We start from the raw sequence: 21048 nt of genomic DNA, 5'->3' as shown, positions 1-21048 counted from the left end.
CTCTGACATCCCCTTTCTTTCCAAAGCTTAGAACACCATATGCTCTTTAGTAGGGAGTAAAGGATTCAGCAAAGTTTTTGGCTGCCCCGCCCCTTTGCAGTTCAAATATCATTTGAAACATCTGCTTCTATTCTGTTTGCCTTTTGGAGAAAATCAAGGGGAAATATAAGATAAATAACAAGCAAGAATACTTTCCCTGAACCGCAAAGCCTGGTACCTGGCTATCTGGAAAGATTTTGTTTGTGGAAAACACTGCTGGAATGATATAAAACCCTTATAAACACCCATGATGAACATTCAGCTAATAGAAAACCCCCGGAAGGTCAGAGGTGAGCTATTAAACAGTGGATTCTGACCTCTTTTTGAAAACCAAGCAGTTGGTGGAGGCACAGTTTAGAAGATGATAACAAGGTTTCCACAGATGAACAAAATTTAGAGTTTCTTCTGGATCTCCGCTTGTAGGGAAGAACAAAACCAGCCCAAAGAGGGCCAAAGAACGTCTTTGCGGACAAATTCAGCTCTGGTGGGTGTTTGTGTGTATAGGTGGGTGGTCATCTCTTAGGTCAAAGGTGTTGTGATTGGGATCAGAGCCCTTTTTTAAAGAAACGCAACAGCGTGGAATGATGGGATTCCATCCTCTGAGGCTTGTTATGTGTTTTCTTGTTTGCTTCTTTTTTTTTTTATGGCTCTTTTGTGTGTGTGGTAAAATTTACTCTTAAGGAAATGTTCATCTTAAGTAAACATTTGGTGAGTGCTGATGCAAACACCTGTGTGCCTCCAACCCTTATCAAGACTTACAACACTGTTCTCCCCTCAGGGAAAACTACTCTTCTGATGTGGGGTGTGTGTGTGACCATTTTCCCGTTGATGGGTACTTGGCTATTTGCGATATTTGTCCAAAGGAAGTCTACTTGTCTCCTGGACACACGTTTGCTCGAGCCAATGCCTATGAACGCAGTTGCTTAGTGGTAGTGGAGGTTAATGTTTAGTTTTACAAGGAACTGCCAGACCTGCTTCCGGGATGGTCGTTCCCACCCACCTTTTGCCCGGGTAATCTGAGAGCAATGTCCTTGTTGCCACTCTATGTCAGCACTGGCGTCTCTTTGGGGTTTCAGTTGGTGTCCTCTCGTGATCAACAATACGGAGCACTTCATGTACTCTCTGGCCATTTGTGTGTCTTTCTTTGGGAACTGAATGTTCAGATCTTTTACCCATGTTATTGCTGACCCGTAAGTGGTGTTTATATATCTTCATACGGTATACACACATATGCCTGAGACCCTCCACTTCTTCAGAGCGTGGCGTCCCAGCTACTTGACCTTTTGGGCTGTATTTCTCCCCCAAATGATGCCGGCGATCCTGCTTTGTTGTAGTGTCCTAGTCCCTGTGTCTAGGGTGACCCCTGGCATAGAGTAGGAGATCCTCTAAATAAACATTTGTGGAGAGAATCAATGAATGAACAGATGAACTCACTTTTGGATCTGATCTCCAGACTGATTCCTTGACTGAATGGCGGTGATTAACCAGAAAATAGAGAAAAAAGGAAATTTTAATGTTCCCCTTGAACTATAAAGTACAATTTGGCACAAAGGACTCAGGATACCTTCTGGGAATTTGCTCACTCAAGGGGAATACTGCGAGAGCATCTCACGAACGAATGTTATTTGATTTCATTTATGAACCATCTTGTGCTTGTTGGTTCTCACTGGGTTTGCTCAAATGACGATCAGAGCATCTGGCCTCCGAGGATTTATATAACTTAAACCAGCTGACTCCACTGTGCCTTCAGCACCTCGATGTTGGTTCCCTCTGACACTGAAAATGCCAGTCTCTTGTCAGGACTGCCCTTTTCGCTGGGCTCCATGCCTCCCGGGGCCCAGCGCACTGATGTGCCCGGCATTTCTGAGCCCCCAAGGGCCAGCAGGGGGCCCGCTATTCCCCCTTGGTCTCTAAGCCATGTCCCTGGTCCTCACCCAGCTGGCTGAAGCCTCTCCTGCTGGGGGGTGGACCCTCGGTAATCATTATCAGCTTCCATTTTTGCAGAGAACTTGACCATTTACAGAGTATGTTCATCCCCATTATCTCATACAAGCCCCCCAAAGAGTCCTAGCTGTATTCCCCTTTGATTTTTTTCCCCAAATGGGGTGCCATAAAGGAGTTATTGAATTTGCTCCAGAATATAAAATTGCCCACATGTGGCCCAGAGTTTTCTCTCTGTCTTGCTCAAAGAATATTGATGCTTTTTGTTTTATTATTTAAAAAAAATTTTTAAAGCTCTGGTGGGTTTACATGTGTGGTTTAAAAGACTTCATAGATTTTTACAGTTCAGAGACTTGGATTACAATCTGTCATTAGAAATTCAGTTATCACACCAAAGACAGGTATGGGTTGTTTCCAGCCTTTTAATTTCACCACCATATGGGGTTCCTACCCATTGCCCTAGGATCACTTGTTATTTAGGAAATGTCCACCCCAAATTGTACTTGTCGGCTCATGTTACCATTTTTATCCATCAGACACATACCATCCGGAGTATAGGATCAGGATCAGATAATCTGCGTCCTTACTGGCTGATTTTATTACCACCAAAATAAAGACATTCTAGATTTGATTTTGCCTGTAAGACCAATAACTGGTACATTTCTGCTTCTGTAGGGCTTTCTGAAAGATTAAAAAGCTCACACACTGACCCTTGGGAAAGTGGAAGCAGAGGTAGTGCTTGTGAAAAAGCAGCCTTGGGCACTGGACCTCCGCTCAGGGACTCCAGTCTGAGTCTGGGGGGACCGAGGTGGGGGTGCTGACTCAGCACTTTACTCTGTGGTCAGGGCTTCTCCCTGGTTCTGCAGAAAGAGGGGCTCAGCCAGCCCCTCCCTAGTGCTTCCCAGGGACTGGATTGTCCCGCTGGTGTCCCACTGACATCCATAGCATTTGGTGAGAACGGGCACGTACAGAATCAAAGACTGTCCCCTAACCATTACCTAAAGGTGAATATTAAAACATTTTTTTATAACATTTACTTATTTTTGAGGGAGGGAGGGACAGAGAGGGAGAGAGAGAGAATCCCCAACAGGCTCCACGCTGTCAGCAGGAGCCCCCTGTGGGGCTCGAACTCATAAACTGTGAGATCATGGTCTGAGCCGAAATCAAAAGTTGGGCGCTTAATAGACTGAGCCCCCCAGGTGCCCCTAAAGGGCACATTTTTTAAATATGACGGAACCAGAACTTTTACAGTGTGTCAGTAATTGTCTTATTCAAATGATCCTTTCCAAGGGTCATGGTGTGTCTTCCAAAGGCAGTGCGTTTTTCTAAATTAGTGGAATTCGTAAGTGTCGGTCTGTATGCCAATCAGGAGAGAGGAGTTTCGGTTAGGGACGACCATTAATGTCATCTGTTATTTATTGGTTTTATTTTTTATCTTTTGTGTACATATTGTGTTATTTTACTAATACAATACAGGGCTTGGTCTTATTTTGTAGGAGAGCCAGCAGAAATCCACCAATGTTGTCTATCAGGCCCACCATGTGAGCAGGAACAAGAGAGGCCAGGTGGTTGGGACACGGGGCGGATTCCGAGGCTGTACCGTGTGGCTAACAGGTATGTCGTGCTGATAGATACGGATGTAGTTTTTTAATTGAACATTGATGTGTAACACCCAATCATAAGGAACTCAGGGTAATATATTACATATATTACATGTCTCTTTTAACATTGGGACGAGGCAGACAACAGTGTAAAAAGCCCCGGCGTTAGCCCTCCCTCTGCTGTCAGGGGAAGAAGACTCTAGATAAGGCACTGAGCTTCCTTCCTTCTCAGTTCTGTCCTCTTTGGTAGGAAAGAAAGGGACAGGTTGGTGACGGCATCCCTTTCGGCTAGCTTTAAAGAATCCTTGTGCCCATACCCGGTTCTTACCCTGGGTCCAGACACATTTACTGGCACTTAGGATGGGACCTTCCTAATTTGACAACAAGCATTTGGCTGTCTATGAAGTTTTGGATGTTTAGAGATATTCTTTACTGTTTCCTGATGTTTTAATGTTGTGGGGAATATTTTCACTTTAAAAAAAAGTAAGAGTGTGCATAAGAAGGAAAACTAGTGACCTCCATTGAGCAGAGCCCTGCCCTTTGTAAATAGCAATAACTCAATCACATGGAGGCCACCAAATGAATCTCCCTTTTCCTGTGTTAAATTTTTTTTAACATTTATTAATTATTGAGAGACAGAGAGAGACAGAGTATAAGCATGGGAGGGGCAGAGAGAGGGGGAGACACAAAATCTGAAGCAGGCTCCAGGCTCCCTGCTGTCAGCTCGGAGCCCAAAGCAGGGCTTGAACCCATAAACCATGAGATCACGACCTGAGCCGAAGTCGGCCACTTAACTGACTGAACCACCCAGGTGTCCCTATAGCCTCAGAATGTCAAAGCTGTGGGTTAGTGGCAGAACGGGAATTCGTCCTGGGATGTTACTTTATACTCTGTGTACAAGGCAGAGGAAGTTGATCCCTGGGAGAAAAGGAAATACTGTAGACATGGTATTTCAAATAGATGCAAAGACATTTACCCAGGTTCTGAGATCACAAATGCTGATTTATTCCCACTGGAAGGGCATCCTTACGAACATGGCAGCCAGGGACCTACCTGCCTTAGACCTTTCCTTGCTGTTGAGTCTTTCCTGTCCCTGTCTCTATCAGCCTCATTTTTTTTCAAGTTTTTGCCTGGTGCCAAAGACGCTTGTCTTTCGTCTCCTGGTTTCATTCATCCGTGGCACGACACGTTTTCTGGTTGGCAGGGTGGGGACGGACAGCGGACCAGGAGCTCGCTATAACCCAAAAAGCAGGGTTCACCTGTCATGGATCCTGGAAGTTCCCCAACTGCATCTCAGAGATATGCTGTCTAGCAGTAGATAAAACACAGCTGGGTGTTTCAGACGCTTCCCTCTTCTTCCGTGCCTGCATGTGTCCAGTTCTTGTACTGGGACATACACAGAATCCACGTTATATAATGTGGAATGGCCTTAAAACCAAAAAGAGAACAGGTAGAAGGGGGAAAAAACCCCTAAAGGATGGACTTCTCCTGTCTTTTCTTATTCTTGAAAAAAGACATCTTTTTTTCCCGATTTATTCCATATTCTTCTCTTGCAAAGATAGGCTACTGACCAGGCAGACCAAGAGAAATCAAACATTTTAAATCCAGAGACGCGGTTTGGAGCCCCAGCTCCACTTACGTTAACAGAGTGACTTGTGACAAGGCAGCTTACCTGGCGAAGCCTTGGTTTCCTTGTTTGTAAAATGAGAATCAGCACCTGACCTGCCTCCTGGGGATGGAAGTAGGAATCAAAGAAATAAGCCTGTATGCCCTGGGCACAGTGCCTGGCCCACAGTGAGCTCTTGCGAAGTGTGATTCACGTCATCTCAACACATTAAAATCAATATGCCAACAACCTCGTTTAATACAGTCACCGTGATTTAGCTCTTAGTTTTGAGACCTGAAGCAAAATTGGAGGGAATTTCTTTATTATCTCTCTCCTTTTCCCATGTGAAGGAACATGCCAGAAATTCAGGACCCCTTCCTCTCCAACCCCACACCAGACACAATTCTAAGAGGAATTTATCACCTAAGTCACTATTCAAATGAAATGAGTTACACAATAATGTAATAGTGCCTTCAACAGTGATTTACAAAGATGGTGGTGCCTTCTTCATGGAGCCATTTCTTCTCACGATTCTCTCTGAAGACCAAGGGAGTGACTGGAAAACATAACCAAACTATGGAAACTGTTTACCTTTCTTTTTTTTTTAATGTTTTATTTATTTTTGAGACAGAGAGAGAGCATGAGCAGGGAGGGTCAGAGAGAGAGGAAGACACAGAATCCAAAGCAGGCTACAGGCTCTGAGCTGTCAGCACAGAGCCCGACGTGGGGCTTGAACCCACGAATGTGAGATAATGACCTGAGCCGAAGTTGGACGCTTAACCAACTGAGCCACCCAGGCAACCCTGTTTACCTTTCTTATATCACCTTTCTTTCCAAGTCTTTGTTTGTTTGTTTGTTTGTTTAGTTAGTTATCTCTACTGCCAACGTGGGGCTCAAACTCATGACCCTGAGATAAAGAGTCGCATGTCCCTCCACCTGAGCCAGCCAGACTCCTCTCTTTCCAAGTCTTTATTCCTCTCTGTCTTTTGTCCTTGCTTTTCTCTTACGTTTTTTGTCTTTTCTCGCCTTTCTCCTGCCATCTTCTCTGTGTTAAGTTCTGGACCTTCTTTTCTTCCGCCCTAACTTTTCCGCTCCCACACCTGGTTACTGCCCGACAGTGGCTTGGTGCCATGCTACACTTTTCAGGTCCAGAGATCTTTAGGACAACTGGATTTTTGGAGTGCTATGTTTCCCGGGCAGTTGAGGTTTTGAGCTCTTTTTAAAAAAAATGTTTTTTAATGTTTATTATTTATTTTTGAGAGAGAGAGTGCAAGCAGGGGAGGGGCAGAGAAAGAGGGAGACACAGAATTGAAGCAGGCTCCAGGCTCTGAGCTGTCAGCACAGAGCCCAGCATGGGGCTTGGACCCACAAACTGTGAGATCCTGACCTGAGGCGAAGCTGGACGCTTAACCGACTGAGCCTCCCAGGCACCCCAAGGTTTTGAGTTCTTAAGTAATTTTGGCAGTAATCTTTCTCTTTGTCCTCATGACTTCCATCCTAGAGAAATTATAAAGTATGTTGTCCCTGTCATTGTGAGTGAAACCACGGGAAGAGGCCCAGGGTGACTCTGTTCTCAGGTAAAGACTCCAGGCACCTAAAGGTGCAGGACAGCTCGCACTGCCGCCGTCTCCTGGCTCAGGACGACTGTCTCACGTCTTGAGAGTCATTTTGGAAACATCTTGAAGCCAAAGGGGTCTGTTGTCCAAAATGGTTGTTTATCAGCTCCCACGGGAGAGCTGGGCCTCCTGGTCCCCGTGACTGGCTGTCCCCTCCACCCCGGCTGATTCCTGTCAGGAGGGGACATGAGAACTGTCGCCAGATATTCTGATTTTTTTTTTCCAAGAGAAGCCAGAATCTGGATTTGTGTGCATGGTGTGCTGATCTCTCAAACACCCTGCAGGCAAAATAGGACACAGCAAGAACCATGTAAAAACCCCCCAGGCCTCCCAGCTTAGGAACTCCACTTGCTTTGAAATGCTATAGTTCTAATATGAAACAGCCAGTTATTTCAACATTGGTAAGAAATGCAAATACTTGACTCATAGTAAACTATGACTTTTCTTGATTTTAATGGTTTTGATTTGATTGTATGGTTGTAATGACCAGGTCTGTCTGGTGCTGGAAAAACGACCATAAGTTTTGCTCTGGAGGAGTACCTTGTGTCCCACGGCATCCCGTGCTACTCCCTGGATGGGGACAATGTCCGTCATGGCCTTAACAAAAACCTTGGATTCTCTCCCGGGGACAGAGAAGAAAATATCCGCCGAATCGCCGAGGTGGCCAAGCTGTTCGCTGACGCTGGTCTGGTCTGTATTACCAGCTTCATTTCTCCATTCACAAAGGTAAGATGATGTGGCATTGCCCATAACTCCCCCCACCCCCCACCCCCCATGCCATACCCCCACTCCCTCCCACCTCCCTTACCCACCACACCCCCCAACCATTTCCACATCCCCCTCCACACCCCACACACCCCCACTGCCCACACACATCCCACACCCACACACCCCACACCCCCACACCCCCACACCCCTACCCTCCCCCCCACTCGATGCTTCCAAACCTCCATGAAGACAAATCAGGTGGAGGGGAGGGCACCAACGAATGCTGTCTTTTCAATTTCCCTCACTGTTTCTTCTCTTGCTCCCTCATTTCCTCTGTCTCATATTGGTTATGTAAAGAGAGTTCCTTCATTTCCAGATGCTGGGCCACCGGTGGACATAAACCCTTCCGCACTCACCACTGTGAGGGACATCTGGCCACAGTTGAAAGGAAGAAAGTTAAAAAAGTCAAAGGCTCTATAATCTCATTTCTCCAAAAAGTCAGAATGCTTGTAGTTTGCTAAAGAAAACGGGTAGTTGAGTGGGCGCCTGAGTGGCTCAGCCCATTAGGTGTCTGACTTTGGTTCAGCTCAGGTCATGATCTCACGGTTTGTGGGTTCAAGCCCCACATCGGGCTCTGCACTGAGTTTGGAACCTGCTTGGGATTCTCTCTCTGCCTCTTTCTCGGCCCCTCCCCCACTCGTGCTATCTCTGTCTCTCTCAAGATAAATAAATAAACTTAAAAAAACAAAACAAAGAAACAACCGTCACAGCGCACACATTGCCAAACCTCTGCTGACATTCCCTAATGTGTTTCCTCCAGGACCGTGAGAACGCCCGCAAGATCCACGAATCTGCAGGACTGCCATTCTTTGAGATATTTGTGGATGCACCTCTAAACATCTGCGAAAGTCGAGATGTCAAGGGCCTCTACAAGCGCGCCCGAGCCGGGGAGATCAAAGGTAGGAGAGCCAGCACCGCGGCCCGCCTGCCTTCCGGCCACTGAGCCTTCACGGTTTCCACAATCCCATCTCGCACACCCGACTTCTCATCAAACCACAATATATTTTTAAAAAATCCTTTTTTTCAAATATTTATTTATTTTTGAGAGATAGAGAGAGACAGAGCGCAAGCAGGGGACGAGCAGAGAGAGAGGGAGACACAGAATCAGAAGCAGGCTCCAGGCTCCGAGCTGTAGGTCAACTCAAGCCTGGCACGGGGCTCGAACCCACAGACCGTGAGACTTGAGCCGAGTCGGACACTTACCCAACTGAGCCTCTCAGGTGCCCCAAACCACAGTATAATACTCAGGATGTCCCCGGGCTAATGAAGAGGTGGGCTGTGCTTCCAAGAACTGTCACCTCAGTCATGAGGTGGAATGTTCAGGGCACTGAAGTGGGTTTGTATACATGAGTGTGTGTCTGGAGGGGACCGTTTTAGACTTTTCTCTCCTGCTTGTCTTCCTTTTGGATTCTAATCAGCTCCAGAGGGCTTAGACCTCACCGAATTTTGTTGATAATTTTGGGCTTTTGGTGTATTTCTTTCTGATAATTTGGTGTGTGTGTGTGTGTATGTATATATACACATACATAGCTATATTTTCAATATATATTCATATACACACACACACATATGTATATGTGTATATTTATTTTTGAGAGAGAGAGAGAGAGAGAGAGACAGCGTGAGCAGAGGAGGATCAGAGAGAGAGGGAGACACAGAATCTGAAGACAGGCTCCAGGCTCTGAGCTGTCAGCACAGAGCCTGATGCGGGGCTCGAACTCACCAACCATGAGATCATGACCCGAGCTGATGCTTAACCAACTGAGCCACGCAGATGCCCCATATGCCTTGTTGTTTAAAAAGCCTGTTCTGGGCCATCCTCCCACACTGTTGGTGGGAATGTAAACTGGTACAGCCGCTCTGGAAGATAGTGTGGAGGTTCCTCGAAAAATTAACAATAGAACCCCCTATGACCCAGCAATAGCACTGCTAGGGATTTACCCAAGGGATACAGGAGTGCAGATGCATAGGGGCACATGTACCCCAATGTTCATAGCGGCACTTTCTACAATAACCAAATCATGGAAAGAGCCTAAATGTCCATCAACTGATGAATGGATCAAGAAGATGTGGTTCATCTTATACAATGGAATACTACATGGCAGTGAAAAAGAATGAAATCTGGCCTTTTGTGGCAATATGGATGGACCTTAGGGTGTCATGCTTAGCGAAATAAGTCAGGCAGAGAAGAACAGATACATATGTTTTCACTCATAGGACTAACAGGAGAAACCTAACAGTGGACCATGGGGAGGGCAAGGGGGGGAAATAGTTGTGGGGAGGGAGGCAAACCATGAGAGACTCTTGAATACTGAGAACAAACTGAAGGCTGATGGGGGAGGGGGAGAAGGAAAGGGGGTGATGGGCATGGAGGAGGGCACTTGTGGGGATGAGCACTGGGTGTTATATGAAAACCAACTTGACAAACTATAATAAAAAATAAAAATAAATAAAAATTAAAAAATAAGAAGCCTGTTCTGTTGGTGCCGATGTGATCTTCACCCTTGTGCCCGCAGGGTTTACGGGTATTGACTCTGACTACGAGAAGCCCGAAACTCCTGAACTTGTGCTCAAAACCAACCTGTTCCCAGTGGGCGACTGTGTCCAGCAGGTGGTGGAGCTCCTGCAGGAGCAGGTGGGTAGCCAGCCAGCTTGTTTTCTTTTCTTTTCTTTTTTTTTTTTTAGTTGAATTGAGTCACAAAAGATCATTTATTTACCAAAGCGTTCTTTCTACCATTTTCATTTCAAGTGGTTACCAATTCCTCTTCATTTCAGAACATTGTACCCCACACTATAATGAAAGGCATCCATGAACTCTTTGTGCCAGAGAACAAACTTGACCAAGTCCGAGCTGAGGCGGAAGCCCTCCCAACACTGGCCATTACCAAGGTAAGAGAGACCAAGCACAGCAGAATCAGGCATAATGGTCGTTGTAATCCCTTTACCATCACTCTTAATAATAAGGAAGGTATGGATGAGGGACATGCAATGTCCATAAAGAAAAACACTTTTTTTTGGCCTTTTTTTTAAAAAAAAAAAAAACCTCTTCTTTAGTAGATTGAAAAAAATTTCCCACAAAGAGCTACCCCAGGGCCCTGATCAATGCCACGGCCAGGGAAGGTAGCTTCTGTTATGCACAGGGCAGTGTGACATGATTGTTATTCCATCTTCAGTCACACCAAAGTACAGGCATCGGGCGGTATAGATTGGTAGGCAGCTGCTGAGAATATAGTTTATTCAGAATGCAGGTGGTTTTGGGGGCAATTGAGAAGGAATTAGGAGAAAAGAAAAGAGTCACCCCCTGATGTAAAGTGATAGGAATCTTCTTCTACTCTGCAAATCCTACTTTTCCTAACGAGGCAGAGTCTAGCCTCCAGAGAGGGTGTAGACTGCTGCGGGCACCTTGATTACACTGCTGGCCCACGGAAGATACAACCTGGGCAAACCGCACTGTGCGTGTCTTGCCTTGTTATGGGTTGGTGCTAGCTGGCCCACACCAGGCCATCACGTTTCCATTGGTACCTTTTGTTATCCCTGAAAACCTCAGACGTTTTTGTAAGAGGCAAAGTAAGTTGGCAACTTATTTCAGCTCATTTGTGCTCTAATAAGTCGTGACAAATTTATAAGCAGAGCCCCCGGACCCTACAAAATAAATTCTGAGTACTCCAGTGCTCTGGGCAAATGTCCTATGTGTTCCTATACATAATTATAATTACCATGTGGAATGATAGTTCCAATGACAACATTAGCCGTAGTATACAGCAGAACTTCAAATAACCTAATAATTCATGTTTTGGGCCCTAAGGATGGCAGGAAAGGTTATCAGAGCAATGACGCACGATTAGGGTTTTAAAGGGTGATAGGAGTTTTCGGGGGGAGGGGCGCAGTTGAAAGTGTCTCCATGAGCCCAAGGGGCCAGGGCTCGAAGGGCTCTCAGTATCACGCTGAGAATTTTGAACTTTCAGAGTGAATGATTTGGCAATTTCAGTCAACTAACTAGGACATGTGATGAACGTATGCAGCCCTACTAGAATTTTCTGTAGGAAAAAAGAAAAAAGAAGAATGAACGGTGAATGTTAACACACTTGCACACCCTAGGGAAATCTGCAGCCTGAGGTGGTCAAATAGATCACCTCAGTTTGAAATCGGTTCACTATTCTCCAGCAGGAAGGTTCTAGACTCAAAGGTATCTGACCTCTGGATCATGGGTCAGCATAAAAGTGGGAACACTTAAAACAGAAAAGCTTTTGTCTTCTCCTGAGAGCTGAATGGAAAAGGGCTGCCCTGGGGCCAGAGACGGAGACAGAGAGCTTATGGAAATGTTACCCTGCTTTTTTTTTTTACAGCTGGACCTTCAGTGGGTCCAAGTTCTGAGCGAAGGCTGGGCCACTCCCCTCAAAGGTTTTATGCGGGAGAAGGAATACCTACAGGCTATTCACTTTGACACCCTCCTGGACGGTAAGGCTCTCCATTTGTTTCGTACTCTTTATTATTATGGGAAAAAAATCTTTCTCAGAAATCTTCATAGGAACAGGAAACGTTCATTCTTCGTGTTAATTTTTGGGTCACATATCTTCCCGTGGAGATATTTAGATCATTTATGGTATGTCTAATTCTCTTGTGTGTAAATTCCATTTTTTGGATTTTTTTTTTTTTTTTTGGTTATCATTGAAGGGTTAACAATTGTTTGGATCTAAGGAATTGAAAAAGGAAGGTTTTACTTGCACCCAAAGCCAGGAGAAGGTTAAGTGTTTTACTGCACTTGGTGTTTAGAACAGTCAGGAGTGCCGTTGCGGCCGCTCGGACTTTCCTGGGGCCACCAGGGAGAACCTAGCACAGGGTCCTGACGTGCAGGTGCCCCTCCGGCCCCAGGCTGCTGGGCCACATATTACTGTAGCAGGTACGTTCCTCGGTGGATGCAAAAGTGTCACTCTTCACGCCCTTCTATGAGGTAAATGAGGATGGCTTCATCCTGTGAATCCTCACAGGGAGCATTAAGTCAGCCTTCCAGGCACAGGCTGAATGACTTTAGAGAATGGACGGGTCCAGGTTGGAAGCATGTCCAGGTCAGAAAACTTCTGGCCCCTTCCCTGATCATTTTCTTCCCGGAACTGCCTGCACTGGTCAAATGGAACTTGTCTGTTTCACGACGCCCCGCCCCACTCCTGCCAGGAATGGCTGCTTAGTGGCAGGGGCCAGGGAAGCCACACGGAATTTGTAACACTAAGCAGGGCTCCCAGGTCTTTTAGGAAGAAAAAAATCAAATCACATGTTCTTTCTTCACAAACGATGTTGATGTTCTGGGCGTGTGACTCTGCGTGGGCAACGGGGCAGAAAGCCAGAATCAGAACCCAAGAAGGCTCTGGTCAAAATAGACCCTCCCCTCTTATTCCTCTGTTCAGCCCAATAAAGTCCCATCACCCGGGACCTTCATGTCTCAGATATAATAACAGTCCCAAATATGATTGCCTTCCTCGTGGCCTGCCTTGCAGCAACCATAAGAACGTGTTTCTGTGTAGGGTTTGCCCATCTTCAAAGCATTCTCTCAGGCATTATTTAATTTGATCTTCATGAAAGCCCTGGAAGACAGGCAATGATTATCATGCCCTTTGCAGCTGAGGAAGCTGATCTCAGGCTGTGTGCTTTGCTCGGGTTCACACCCCTTGTCCAAGACCAGAGACCAGAACCTCCTGACTTCTGGCCCAGAGCATTTCCCTACCAGGCTGCTCTCCTGGTGTCCTTTGTGATATCAGTTAGAGGGCCAGGACATCTGATATTTACTTGACGTCCTAATTCCAACACATACTGAACGCAGATGTTGTCAAGCAAATGTCATGGGGCCCAGCAGCCACACACGGACAAGAGATTGACCAGGAGCACCCAAACCAGAGCCGTGGCTCGGGGACTGGCGAACCGCAGTGGAAGTGAGGACATAATTCCAGACACAGTGCTGTCACCTTTGACAAGTACTTGTTCCAGAAAGAGAAACACCAGGGCAGGGGGTGCAGGTGCAGAAGTCAGCACTGATGGAAATCAGGGGGTGGGGTCTAGGACTTCGGTGTCAGGGGCACAAAGACCATTCTAGAATCAGCCCAAATCATTTGTGGTTAAGAGGGGGAGAAGGGGGATTTTCCTGGGTTGAGAGTTCCTGGCTTTTGATCAGTTCTTAAAGGAGTCTATGTCCCACCAAGTTGAAGAACAACTAATGCCGTAATAATCCATCTGGAGTATTTAGGCAACTCTCTTTCCCCCGCTTCACATACCATTTCAGTTTCATTTTATGGTGTTCTTCAGTTTGTAAAACACCTTGATTTTCTGCTTCTTTGGTCCTCACCACCACGAGGGAGGTGAAGCCCTTACCATCACCCTCCCTGCTCACGCCATCCACGTGTCTCCCCCCAGGCCTACCAGCATGGAGACATGAATGAGGTCACTTTCCCATCAGCACTGGAGTCCCACTAGCCCCGATTCCTACCTGCTCAAACAGAAACCCCACTTCTTCCCCGAGCCCACAGCCCAGCGTCTGTGGGGGTTCTCATGGCTGTGTTTCCTATGCTCCCAAGTCAGGCCATGGCCTTGGGCCATGCTTGGCTGACACACCCACAGAGGTACAGGTCCTACCTGCTCACTCCAACCACGAAAGTCCTTGTACCCACAGGGCACAGACTCTCTCAAGTGGGAAGGAAAATGTCCCCTCCCTCTGGGCGGACCTCAGTTGAGGACTCTCTCGTGCATTGCTTGAATCCCAGGGCGTTAAGAGAGTTGGGTAAAACGTCTTGGGCAGGGCCTGTTTCTGGGACTCTCTGCAGGACTCCTTTTTTCCGCTGTGGGGATTTTCCACTGGCCCCACCATCTACCCCAGAGTCCACCACAGTCCCACTGGACATGACTCTGCGACCCCAGTTGTAGTTAGGATTCAAAAGTGCCTCCACCCTCCAGAAGCCTTCTCAACTCCTATGTAAACTGATTAATAAAAATAGACACCAGGTGTATAATGTACCACTCACCTCTAAGTAGAGACCAAACGTCAGAATGGGAAGACTGAATTTTGGAGCCAAATGGCGTTCACAGGCCACTGATTTGCTAGGAACGTGGGGCAAATTACTTAACTCTGGCCCCAGTTCCCTCCTGTGTGGACGCTGATAACAGTACCTACCACACTGGGATGCTGGAAGTTTAAGGAACTACTGATCCACTAGTAAATTTCCATATATGAACAGACCCCCACTGCAAACAATGAAAAGACCCTGAAATCTTGAAGAGACTGTGGCTTATCCAGAGTCACGTCAGTTTGGAAGCAGCACAGAGAAGATGTCCCTCCATTAGCCAGGAAATATGTACCACGTGTCCTCATGTGCCAAAGTTAGGTTAGTTCTAGCTGCTGGAGACAGAGTGGAGGTGAAGACAGATGTGAGTTCGCAAGACAGATGATACAGCCCATTTTCTGAATCCTAGAACAGTGCATTCTTCCCCCCATATCAGTGGTTGCCAAACTGTTTTTTTTTTTTTAGCCAAATAATGTGTTAATTTCAGTGAACTCTGAGGCAGTCTATGCAACAGATAAAAATGGAGCTGCTCCTATAGAAGGGGTGGGCTTGGCCTCCCTCCCCGCTGGGCAGCAGTCCACAGGGGGTCCGGAGGAAACAGCTTGCAACCCGGTTCTGCGACATACTGTGACAGTCTCTTGGGAGAGGTTGGCCTGATGGGTTTTGGACTATGGTGACAGTTAAATTCCAAAAAGTGATGGATATGTATATCAGAAGGTTGAACAAGATAGCATTCATATGGAAATCATTTTAATCAGTTCATGAAAGTTTTACTCACCACCGATGGCCATTGAAATTCTGTAGCCACAGACAAATAGTCTCCAAACGACTGTACATTTCTTGATCACTTACAATCTGCAGGCAGTATTTCTTTTTTATTCAGATCATGTCTCCCAAGAATATATTTTTTTACTTTTTTTATGTCTTTATTTTATTTTGAGAGAGGAAGACAGAGAGTGAGTGGGGAAGGGGCAGAGAGAGGGAGACACAGAATCTGAAGAAGACTCCAGGCTCTGAGCTCTCAGCACAGAGCCCAACATGGGGCTTGAACTCATGAACAATGAGATCATGACCTGAGCCAAAGTCAGACGCTCAACTGACTGAGCCACCCAGGTGCCTCTATTTTGTTGTTTAACTTTTCTTGAAGGTTCATATTTCTCCTTAAATTAAAAAGCAAAAAAACACCTCAGGATACTCAGTCCAAAAGCAAAAAAAAAAAAAAAAAAAGGTTTTTTAAGTGTTTCTGATGTTTATATAACATGAGTTACTCATATTACTCAAGGATCTACTTCCATGTCTGTTGATTGTATCACTTTATTTTTCACTACATGTATCGTTTTGAAGTTGTTACAGATCCTCAGGTCATAAACGTCTCATCTGAGCTTTTAAAAAATGGCACCTCAAGCTCATCAGGTTCTTGACCGGTGGCGTTTGAGGGGCGTCATAACATGGCAGCCTTTTGAGACTTTGATGACAAGTCTTGCGTAGCTCTGACCTGCCAAGGCAGGGCTTGAGGGCTTTCCATATATCCCACCAGCATTTATTTAGCACCTAATATGTTCCGACCCTGGCATTTAACACAGGATATCACACTTAATCTGGACAACACCACTGTGAAGATATTTTGCCCATCTGAGGAAATAAGTATTGGAAAGATTAAATAACTCACTTGAAGCCTGGATTCCAATCCATGTTATCCTGGCTCTAGTTTTTGTACTTGTTCTCCTAGGCATACTTTTGTGTCCTTGAAATATCTGGGATTCCAGGACATTCTAGAACAGTTTGCTACTACGCCTACCAATATTTGGTTTGGAGCCATTTGGCAGTAGGTATACAACATCACATATTTGCAAGAGACAACTTTTTGCTGAAGTAGGAGGTATCTCTGACATATGCTATAATTATTTTAAAACAGATAATCATCTAAGTATTGCTTTTGGATTGCACTGAAGGACATTCAGTACAAATTCTGTCACCAGCTTTTTGCTGTCACATACTCGTTAGAGCAGAAGCAAAGGGCTCAGTACATTTAGATGTTGTATGTGTGACGTTTTATAATAGGAATTTGTTCCTTGACATTGTCGCTTTAAGATTATTTTAGTGTAGAGCTGAAAATATGTTTCTTAATTGTGTTTGTATTTCTCTAGGCATGGTCCCTTCTGGTATGTACTTTAACTTTCCAAGTAATCAATTATTATAATTAGATATTTATATTAATTATAAATGGTTAAGAACGTAACTTAAAAAAAATCCAAGTGAACCATTTGGAATTGCTAACATTCCATGATCCAACCAGTTATAAGAGAATAATGCTACATTCTTTTGTTGATTGGAATCCAAATAACAGGAAATTTCTGGATCAGATGCAGCTGTTGTCTATAATGTTGTATTTGGCTGACAAAAGTAAACTTGTTTCTTAATCATGGTTGCACATTTTGTCCCTGAGATTTAAAGAACTTATGATCCTTTCTCCTAATAACTTCTACTCAGTGCTGTTCCTCATTTAGTTTTGCAACTCCGGAATGTTTTCTCTACTGCCTTTATAAAACATTCTTAATTGATGAAAGATAAATCAGTTTTAGATGCAATTTAAATGGATGCACCTGGTTGGATTGTGGATAATCGTACTTCATTTGTTTGTGATGTGTGATTATGCATGAATTTAATTTCAAGACATGATGATTGATAGTTGTAGAACTGGGAATAAATACACAACTTTGCCACGACTGTTAATTTCCGCATTCCACCAGAACGAAAAGGTAAAATTCTCTTGGGTATTGTTGTCATTGTTGTTGTTTAAAGCCTAGTTTATAAAAAGCCTAGTTAAAGAAGAGTGAGTTCGTTTTTGCGTAGAAGCAGTCCTTGTTTCACTAAACACGAAATTACACATTGGACTAGACATGGACTCAAAACCCAACAGTCGTTTCCAAAGTGAGGTAGATCCCCACACGATCAGTGCTTGCTTCGGTAGCACGTATACTAAGATCGGATCCCTGTAAGATCAGTGACAGCAGACCTGCAGCACACGATGGAAAAGGATAGAAGCCCGAGTCAAGGTGTGAAGCCATGAGGGATGCTCAGGACAGGGTTACATTGTTGGATAAGTTCCTGCGGTGGAAACGCTGATAACGTTCGTAGAGAAAGCACAGTCAATCCACTTGTACTGGTGGAATTGTCGGTGCAGGTGGGTGAGTCTGGTTAGCAGAACTCCTCCCCTAACTCCCCGGAGACTAGCTCTCTGATCTTGACCACCCACCAGAAAGGGCTGTTTCCCCAGGTCAGGTTTTCACTCAAGGCCAACATGAACGTGGATCAGAGGCTACCTTGAGGAGGAACCTAGTGGACCGAAGGAGGCTATTGCAATGGGAAAGTGGTGTAGCCCTCTGGGATTTCAACCCAGAATAATTACTGGGAGCTAGCACTGCAAGGATGTGGTGGGCAGACCTAGGCTCTCTCCAGCTTCCTGCCCACTTTTTGCTTTGCATTTTGTTTTACTTTATTTTGGTCAAGTGATGGTAAGCAGTGAGATCAGTAGTCCACAGAACACATGATTTCTAATTAGATCATCAACATCCTTGAAGGTGTTGGTCTTTGTTAGCCTCTCTCCCCTTTTCTCAACTAGACCGCATGGAATTATCTTCCATCATAAACCTGCATTGAGGAAGTGCTGGATGGTATGCCCCCCCTCCACATCCCAGGGATATATGTAGTATTTGTTATTTCATCTTTCAAGTGGGGAAACTGAGCACAAAGAAGACAAATGACACAGGCAGTCAATGGGAGAATGCCTGAACTTTGAAACAAAGGAGTTAATTGAGTAACAAAATCCAAGATTTCCTGTGCAGACATCTCTCTTGTGGTTTACCAGAGCCCCCCGGGGTGGGGGTGGGTGGTCACAGGGTTTTCAAGGTTAGGTTTAAAAGACATCATTAATTTAGGGACATTTCCTCAGATCCATAAATAACTGCATTTGTTCCTATGGAGTTGAATGTTTTTCTTATTCACATGCTCTTGTTCCCTTTTGAGTCTTGAACTTGGGAAGCCCTCCTAAATCTCCCTAAAATTCTTCAGTGTTGTATAGCCAACAGCATGTCCCCATTTTCTTGCCTGTAAGTATAGCAGAGAGACGTGGTTGGTGGGTGTTTGGAGTCACTGTAGATAGAAGTGGGGAAACTACTGGTCATTTCTTTTCTTTCTTTCTTTTTTTAATGTTTACTAATTTTTGAGAGAGAAAGAGACAGAGAGACAGAGCACAAAGGGGGAGGGGCAGAGAAAAGGGGAGACACAGAATCCAAAGCAGGTTCCAGGCTCCAAGCTGTCAGCACAGAGCCTGATGTGGGGCTTAAACCCATTTCCAAGAGCTGTGACCTGAGCTGAAGTCCGTTGCTTAAATGACTGAGCCACCCAGGTGCTCCTGAGTTGTTTCTTTTATATTATCTGGCCTCATTAAGAAATGAGATGAAGCCGAATTGTAATCTTTGAAGCCCCAAACTAAAGAAACAACTATATATTTTAACCATTTTGTCTAGAAATATTAAAGAGTGTACCTCTAAAAATCCCCAGATGATTTCATATTTACTTTTAAAATGTGTTAAGTAGAAGGAAACTGTAAAAGTGATTTCATCAGGGGCTCCTGGGTGGCTCCATTGGTTAAGCGTCTGACTTCAGCTCATGTCATGATCTCCCAATTCGTGGCTTTGAGCCTCACATAGGGCTCAGTGCTGACAGCTCAGAGCCAGGAATCTGCTTCAGATTCTGTGTCTCCCTTTCTCTCTGCCCCAACCCTGCTTGTACTCTCTCTCTCTCTCAAAACATGAATAAATGCTAAAAAAATTGTTTTTAATTTTTTTGTGAAATTTTTAAAGTTTATTTACTTACTTTGAAAGAGACAGAGACAACACAAGTAGGGGAGGGGCAGAGAGAGGAGAGAGAAACCAGCAGGCTCTGTGCTGTCAGCTTAGAGCCCGATGTGGGGCTCAAACTCATGAAACATGAGATCATGACCTGAGCTGAAACTGAGAATCAGACGCTCAACCCGACTGAGGCACCCAGGTGCCCCCCCAAAAAAATTTTTTTTGAAGTTTCTTCATTGTCAGTATTGAGCTGAGTGCTAACATAATGGTGCCCTGAGGGGTTATTGGCCCCGCACAAAAGGAACCCCTATGACTCTACTTTTGGTTTCTTTTTTAGTCAGTGTTCTCCAGAGAAACAGCTGGGTCACAGAGAGAGAGAGAGAGGGAGAGATTGATTTTAAGGAACTGGCTCATGCAATTGTGGAGCCTTGGCAAGTCCAAGGTAGGCTGGCAGGACAGAGACCCCTGGGGAGACGTAATTCAACACCACAGTCTGTGAGCAGAATTCCCTCTTTCTCCTAGAAAGTCAGACTTTTTTTGTTGAGTCCATCAAGTGATTCTATGAGGCCCACCACCTTACGGAGGGTAATCTGCTCTACCCAAAGTCTACTGACTTCTATGTTCATCTCAAAAATGCCTTCAGAGAAGCATCTAGAATAATGTTTGGCTGACTGCCTGGAAACTGCAGCCTAGCCGAGTGGACACATAAAGTTTCTACATCAGTTTTTAAGTCATGTTCCTGCCTCTTCCTTTGAGGTCAAGCTGTCGCGAGGTATGGTTGCAGTTGAATACGTAAATTCTCAGAACACCACCTCCCACACTTTCCCGTTTGTTGTGTTGGATACTGAGAGACCAGAATGCCAGTTGAGTTAAATTCCTTGTAAAGTAAGATCCTTAGAGTACAGAGACCAGAGGAAATGCATGAAATCGGTTTTGCGTGGTTTTCCCTTCTGTGTGGTTTTTGGTGGTTCTCAATAGCAGTTGAGCTAGTGAGGAAGGTGACCTTCTGGTAAGTCTTTTCAATAGCATTTAAAGGTGATGCTGAACCTGGACCATAGTAAACAGAAGAGCAGGTGGATTGCTTGGTCCTACCCGTTAGTGTTAATGGTCTGACTCATTTTTTCTTTTTCAATACAGAGTGTTAGGAGCACAGTGAGCCCTCAGACAGATAATGAGAGATTGGCCAGTGCTGTTACGAGGTTCATTTCCAAGAAAGACTAGAGGTTTTTGTTTGGCTTTGTTTGGCCAATCTTTATTGTGTTTCTACGTTAAGCTCTTTGGTATGTTGAGGTCAGCACTGTGCTTTCAAAAGGGATCTCAGAAGATAGATGCTCCCTCCTCATCCCCCAAATTAGATCACTACTGAACCAGCCTCCATGATTTGAAATGCAGCCCGCTTTTCACAGAGACCTCTGTCTCTTGCTTTGAGAAGCCTCTCAAGGACTTCTTGTCATAGACTCTTTTTTTTTCCCCATAATGTTTTATTGTCAAATTGTTTTCCATACAACACCCAGTGCTCTTCCCCTTAAGTGCCCTCCACCATCACCACCACCTCTTTTCCCCTCTCCCCCTTCACCC

At 45.1% G+C, this 21048-nt stretch overlaps 1 protein-coding gene across 1 annotated transcript in view; it reads left to right on the top strand.

Moving 5' to 3' along the window:
• The window catches only part of PAPSS2 (3'-phosphoadenosine 5'-phosphosulfate synthase 2), a gene marked incomplete at its 5' end in the record, with an annotated part of 78126 nt that overhangs the window by 41138 nt on the left and 15940 nt on the right, over positions 1-21048 (top strand). The window contains 6 exons of the mRNA XM_029919483.1: positions 3477-3594; positions 7294-7529; positions 8332-8470; positions 10088-10206; positions 10347-10460; positions 11918-12029. Coding sequence (XP_029775343.1) covers positions 3477-3594; positions 7294-7529; positions 8332-8470; positions 10088-10206; positions 10347-10460; positions 11918-12029 — 838 coding nt within the window. The remainder of the gene's footprint in view (positions 1-3476; positions 3595-7293; positions 7530-8331; positions 8471-10087; positions 10207-10346; positions 10461-11917; positions 12030-21048) is intronic.

This window comes from Suricata suricatta, chromosome 2 (assembly GCF_006229205.1).
Source record: "Suricata suricatta isolate VVHF042 chromosome 2, meerkat_22Aug2017_6uvM2_HiC, whole genome shotgun sequence".
Lineage (NCBI taxonomy): Eukaryota > Metazoa > Chordata > Mammalia > Carnivora > Herpestidae > Suricata > Suricata suricatta.
The sequence above is the reverse complement of the archived record's forward strand: the minus strand, read 5'-3'. Positions and strand labels throughout refer to the sequence as shown.